Here is a 6,948-nt window from a genome sequence, read left to right as displayed (position 1 = left end):
ACACACACACACACACACACCGCAAGGGGGGGTAAGGTGTTACAGATTCTAACGGCCCAACAGCTCTGACTGGGCCCTGGAAGGATGCTGATTACATGATTTGTCATTTTGGGGTCCCAAAAATTGAATCATTCATGGGGCCCAACATTTTTATCAGCGCCCCTGGTTATCATGCCATTCATCTTCCCAAAAACACATACATAGACATACTGTACACATCATGCATGCAGGTACAGTGCATCCAACACAAATGGACAAAGACATGCAAAGGTATAATGGACAATACACTCACAGAAACACATACAGACAGTAGAGCATAGAACCCTCTTTTTAAGGTTCCGAGTGTTTACAATGTTTACCTCAGCTCAGTGTTGACAAAACATGGAGTAATGGTCTGGTACCCTGGAGAAGCTCTTTTGCTCTATGTGGTTTGTGATTGGCTCCTGGTTTGATATTCCTGGCGCGTGATTGGCAGGTGTCCACTGGAGGCGGGGCTCCACTGCAGCGTCAAGGTGAGCATCCAGGAGTGCGAGGAGGGCTACGAGCCAACCGGATTCTTCGACGCCCTGGGGAGGCGGGACCGCAGAGCCTACGACTGCATGCTGCAGGGTGAGCTTTATTCATTGAACACTTGGATCTGACGCCTAGTCAGACGCATACATTTATCACCAAGTGCACACAAGCAAGTTTCCAACTACAAACAGAAATGCGCTCAGTGTTCAGTGCACTCTGGTGGACAGAAACACACACGCACTGCGGACGTACAAATAAAGTAACGAACGTACACACAAATCAGAGGATCACATAATCACATATCCTCCTTGGCAAAGGTACAGTAAATACAGTATACAGTAGCCTTTAAGCACATCACTGTTGTTAATTCACTTGATTACTACACTAAGTTACTTACTCACTCCTTTCCTTTGTGCGTGCGTGCGTGCTTTTGTGTGTGTGTATATTGTTGTGTCTTCAGACCAGGGGAAGTTCCGCTTCACGCCACGTCTGTTCCAGCTGAGTAGCAGCTCAGGGGAGTTTGTGGCTCAGGAGCTGCTGTGTCCCTTCAGGGTGGCCGGCCAGACCAATGCACAGCCCTTCCTACAGGAGGACCTGTACACAGCACCACAACCAGGTACACACACACACACACACACACACGCACACACGCACACACACACACACACACACGCACACACGCACACACGCACACACACACAGTAGAGTAGCAGGCCAGACCAATGCACAGCCCCTCCTACTGGAGGACCTGTACACAGCACCACAACCAGGTACACACACACACACACACACACACACACACACACACACACACACATACACAGAGAGTATCGGCTCTGCTTACACATGCTACAGTTATTAATTTCTCTCTCTCTGTCTCTCTCTCTCTCTCTCTCTCTCTCTCTCTCTCTCTCTCTCTCTCTCTCTCTTTCTCTTTCTCTCTCTCCCCCCCTCTCTCTCCCCATCAGCCCTGTTCCTGGTGGATAACCATCATGAGGTCTACCTGTGGCAGGGCTGGTGGGGGGAGGACAGTGAGAGTACCGGCTCCGCTCGCATTCGCTGGGACGCCGACAGGAAGTGTGCCATGGAAACCGTCCTCAAGTACTGTAAAGGTAACCACGGCAACCACGGACATGTTGCCATGACACAATTGATTAATAACAGTATTTTCTTGAATAATAATTATTTTCATAATTAATATAATTTACAATGTTATATAATTAGTAATATATTTTTACTTTTCCTGAAGTTATTAGATATTTATGTTGAGTAAGTGTTTGGGTTTGTATTTTGTGTGCTATTTTCCTCTTGTGTGTTGACCTCTGCAGAGAAGAATGAGGTGAAGCCTCCTCGCTCGTACCTGATCCACGCAGGCCTGGAGCCCCTCACCTTCACCAACATGTTCCCCTGCTGGGAGCACAGGCCAGACATAGCACAGATCACTGAGAAGGTATAACACACACACACACACACACACACACACACACTCACACTCACACTCACACACACACACACACACACACACACACACACACACACACACACACACACACACACACACAGGCCAGACATAGCAGAAGGTATAAATCACACACACACACACACACACACACACACACACACACACACACACACACACACACACACACACACACACACAGGCCGGACATAGCTCAGATCACTAAAAAGATATACCACTTGTTATGTGCCCATGTGCGCTGCACCAATTTGGTTGGTTTTGATTGTTTCTGCGACATCACAAGCCCTATGTGTGACTTCCTGTTGTGTTCCTGTGTGAAACAGGAAGCGGAGGTGTGCAACGAGATCATCCTAGTGGAGGACGTGTTGGCCCGCCTCTGCAAGGCCACCTATCCGCTGCCGGATCTCCTGGCCCGCCCCCTGCCCGCCGGCGTCGACCCGCTCAGGCTGGAGATCTACCTTTCAGATGACGACTTTGAGGTGAGATCCCGCCCCCATTTACGACTTCATCGTCATGGGGCCACTTGTGAACGGGCTCGGTCATGATGGCACATGCAGAATTACAATGCATTCTGGGTAGGAATCTATAAGCAGAATGGATTGTAGTGATGAAGTGCGCTAGTGCGCCCACAGCATGCACCATCACAAACAGGGCCAATCCCTGATGAATACAATTGTGTTATTGTGTTATTCCAAATATACTGTGAGCTTCTGTAACGGAGGCCAATTAGCAGAGTATGGTGTGGAACATTAGAAAACCTCCCTCCCGAAGCCTCATACAGTATCGGTAGCGCTGGGCTATCGGACAGGTCCTTTAGTCGTGGTGACATGGTGGCGAGTTCTCGGGCCTGAGGGGGACCGTCTGCACAGTATTACGTCGGCTTACACCTCCATTATACAGCGGTGTCAAGAAGAACAGCATCCAACAGCGTCCATATGCAGAGCTTCTTGACAGAATCTTGGTACTGAGATTAACACATTGCATCAGACACATAATACCACAGGACTTGTGTGTACAGTATTTTGTATTCCACAAATAATACACAGCTGCAGATATGCATGGGTGTCATGGAACACTGATAGAAAAGGTTTAAAGAAAACCTTTTTAGATATGATGAAGATATGAAAATATGATGGGTAAAGTAGAGGGAGAGAGGTGGGTTAGTGCTGAGAAATTCCTCAAGCAGAATTCGAACCTGGGTCCCCATGTGTATGCTATACGGGTGCTCTACACATTGCGCCACAGTAACCCCGACCTTCCTTGATCCCTCTTGTCTATGTTAAGCCCTCTGCCTTTTTTAAACTCTTTCTTTAGAAGTTCCATCCTAATTCCAAACACTAATTCCATCCTTTCCTTCAGGTCATACCATACATTGCTTTTGTGTTTACTTTGATGCCCAATGTTCCTCTTTTGTCCTCCTCTCCTCCACTTTTATCCTCCTATTCTTTTACCATCCTCCTCCTCTATCTCCATTTTCTACAAACCACACTGTAAAACATTGCAAGCCAGTTGAATGTAAACAAGTAAGTTCCCCTGCTGCCTTAAGTTTGCAATTAAACTCAACTTGAGAAAGCCTTAAGTTGAGTCAACTTAGAAACTTAATGCAGCATGGGAACTTATTTTTTTACTTGCAATTGGCTTGCAATGTTTTTCAGTGTATCTTTCTATCTTTCTATCCATCCTCCGTCTCTAACATCTACTATCTCTCTGCTCTGGGACCCCAAGTCTTTTCTCTGAAACCATTATCTCTTCCCTTCGCCTTCCAGGGTGTATAGGGTGTTAGCAGGTGAGAGGTGAGTTGTGAGTTGCTATGTGCTTCTCCGTCCCCCTGCCCCACAGCCGTTTGGAAGACTCAATCTCCCACAATCCCCTTCTGTCATCCTACCTTCCTTCCTTCCTTCCTTCCTTCTGTCTCATCACATCCTCACCTTCTTCCTTTCTCTCTCTCTCTCTAACCCAGCAGGCCGACACAAACCACTGTTTTCATTTATTTATTTATTTAGGTAACACTTTATAATAACTACCCGATATAACTAGTTAGTAGATGATTAGTACTCATTAATTAAGTGCTTACTAATCATCTACTAACTAGTTATATCGGGTAGTTATTATAAAGTGTTACCTTTATGTATTGTGATTTTTTTTATGCTCACCGACTACTGCATGGATGTGGTGTTGTTGTTGATGTATGTGTAGGTGTGTGTATTGTGGACGTGTGCGTGTGTGTTTCACTGCAAAATGTGTTTTACGCACGTGTAAAAAATATTCACTTCCTTACCACCGATGACCAGTGTGTTAATTTCCATTCAATATTGGTGATGAAAAGTAACAGAATGGTGTTATTGTGTGCACCCCTGCTTCGCCAGTGTGTGTCAGTGTTAGGGGTGTGTATTTTGCTAATGCTGCTTGTGTTTTGTTTCGATGTCATGAACATGTAGTGTTACTGTTTGTATTGTACTGTTTATGTAAATGTGACTTTGTCAGAGAGAGTGAGTGTGTGCACGTAGGACCATTTCCTAAAATGCTTGTATATATTTGTATGTGCGACAGAGTTTGTGTGTGTGTCCATTTACTGTGTGCGTATGTGTGTGCTTATGTGTATCCATGTGTGCTTGTGTGTGTGCGTGTGTGCGTGTGTTTGTGTGTGTGTGTGTGTGTGTGTGTCTGTGTCTGTGTCTGTGTGTTCGTGTGTGTGTGTTCGCGTGTGTGTGTGTGTGTGTTCGTGTGTGTGTGTGTGTTGGTGTTCGCATGCGTGTGTGTGTGTGTGCGTGTCTGTGTCTGTGTTCACATGCACGTGTCTGTGCGTTTGTGCAGTGTGTGTGTGTGTGTGTGTGTTTTTAATTAATTACTGAATTGTGTGTCTGCAGAAAGCGCTGGAGATGACGAGGAGTGAGTATGAAGCACTGCCGGGCTGGAAGCAAGTCAACATGAAGAAAGCCAAAGGACTGTTTTGATCTGACGGACGCAAAACACACAGGCCGTGTATGTGAGAGAGTGTGTGTACTGTATGTGTGTGTTTGTGAGCGAGAAAGGGCACGTGTGGGTGCGTTTGTGTGTGTGCGTGGTGAGTGGTGAGTGCTTGTGCGTGCGTATTTGAGTCCAGACCTGGACATTGGAGAGTCGGACTGGAGCCTGTAGCATATGATATGAACTTTGACCCCTTGACATGGATGGACGGAACCATGTTTGTACAGTATGCACTGTATAATCTATGGACGGAACCATGTATGTACAGTATGCACTGTACGTCTATGGACGGAACCATATATGTACAGTATACACAGATGTGACATGGACGACACAGAATCAGACACTTCTGTGTGTCCCTGTAATCGAGGGAGCAAAGAAGGAACGAGAAGAAGGAGAGTGCGAGAGGACAAGGGGTTTGTGAGAGTAAGTATAAAACAGAGGAAGAGGGCGATGGATACTTGTACAGCACGATTCAAGATGGAGTTCTGCCACCCTCCTGAGAACGTTTTCTATTTTCTTCCGTTTGATCTGTTGAGGTTTTTTTCTTTCTTTTCTTCTTTTCAATTTGTAGAAGAGTGAAAAATATAGTTTATTTCTCATTTGTGTGAGGATGCCTGTGTGCGTGCGTGTGCGTGCGTGTGCATGTGTGCGTGTGCATGTGTGCGTGTGTGTGTACACATGCATGTGAGTGTATGGTTGAGGGTGTGCCTGTGTACAGTATGTGTGCGTTTCTGCAATATAAATCTGGTTTATTTATGTATTGTATAAGCATGGGGAAGAGAGATGCCCTCCCTGAGTGTGATTCACAAATAATGTAATGGAGGAAACCGGTGTGTAAAATAGGAAGCATAACCAAGTGTATGATGAAGATTGAGTGTGTGTGTGCGTGCGTGCGTGCGTATGTTTGTGTGTGTATGTGTGTGTATGTGGGTGTGTGTGTGTGAATGATGAATGCTAACTTTTAGATTTGATTTGATTTTTTTTTGTGCGTTGGTTACACACAAACACAAACGTAGAAATTTGACACATAATGACACGTAATTCTGCACTCACTAGGACTTTTTTGTGTGTGCGTGCGTATGTATGTGCCTGTGTGTGTGTGTGCGTGCGTGAGTGAGTGAGTGAGTGAATGTGTGTGTGTGGTTATGTGTGTGTGTGTGTGTGTGTGTTTCAGATGTTTAGTGCCTTGCTTTTATGTACAGTTTTTACCCAGAGAGATGCTAGTCTGCCTTTGTGAGACTGCCTTTGTTATATAAAAAAGAATTAGGATGAAATGACGAATAAACACTGACTATTATTAATAATAAATCGGATGAATCTCTAATAGTGTGCAATGTGTCTTTTTTTATAAACCTGTCATGACTGAATCCATGCATTCCAAATGTATTTTAAAAACATAATCAGTGCCCAAATACAAGAACTGTGTTCAAAATAGTAGATGTCTGCACACTGAATCTCACACTGACGAGGGTTTATTAAATCAAGGAACGTTTCAACCAACCAAGGTCTGACAGTATTTGTTGTAATACACCCCTGTGGTTGGCGTTTCAGTGTAGTATCATTTATGCTACTTTTTCCTGCATCTGATCTTTTTAAAGTGGGATGTGCATGCATCTACTGTCGCAATAAGTATTTAAAAAAACTATAATACATAAAAAATTATAAACTCGCTATAATACAAATAAGGTACACAAAATAATTCACCTGCAAAACCCTCCAAATACCAACGTTTCCGACCAACAAAAAACAATCAACCAACAGAGTGGTATTTACAGTGGAGTCACAGAATGTGTCTGACGACAGTCAAACTAACACATAATTTAGTGAACTACATAAAAAAGTGAAGTGAAAGCCCACCTGGGAAACTCCCATTGTCATTGTGTCACAGTACCCCACAGCACATGGTGCTCACTGCACACAATGAAATTGCATTTATGCCTCAACCATGCAAGGGGGCCCAAGGGAGCAGTGTAGTGGGACTCAGT

At 44.8% G+C, this 6,948-nt stretch overlaps 1 protein-coding gene across 16 annotated transcripts in view; it reads left to right on the top strand.

The window, feature by feature from the left end:
- svila (supervillin a) overlaps positions 1–6,287 on the top strand; it is an 83,869-nt gene extending 77,582 nt beyond the window's left edge. For 14 of the 16 annotated variants that reach the window (XM_063207131.1, XM_063207123.1, XM_063207128.1 and 11 more), the window contains 6 exons: positions 476–609; positions 974–1,129; positions 1,482–1,625; positions 1,842–1,963; positions 2,317–2,472; positions 4,861–6,287. In XM_063207131.1, the coding sequence (XP_063063201.1) occupies positions 476–609; positions 974–1,129; positions 1,482–1,625; positions 1,842–1,963; positions 2,317–2,472; positions 4,861–4,947 (799 nt within the window). In that variant the 3' untranslated portion in view covers positions 4,948–6,287. Of the gene's footprint in view, positions 1–475; positions 610–973; positions 1,130–1,481; positions 1,626–1,841; positions 1,964–2,316; positions 2,473–3,759; positions 3,787–4,860 lie in introns of all 16 variants that reach the window. The other 2 variants (XM_063207129.1, XM_063207130.1) reach the window with 2 other exon arrangements.
- Positions 6,288–6,948: the final 661 nt, after the last annotated feature.

This window comes from Engraulis encrasicolus, chromosome 9, assembly GCF_034702125.1.
Source record: "Engraulis encrasicolus isolate BLACKSEA-1 chromosome 9, IST_EnEncr_1.0, whole genome shotgun sequence".
Taxonomy (NCBI): domain Eukaryota; kingdom Metazoa; phylum Chordata; class Actinopteri; order Clupeiformes; family Engraulidae; genus Engraulis; species Engraulis encrasicolus.
The sequence above is the reverse complement of the archived record's forward strand: the minus strand, read 5'-3'. Positions and strand labels throughout refer to the sequence as shown.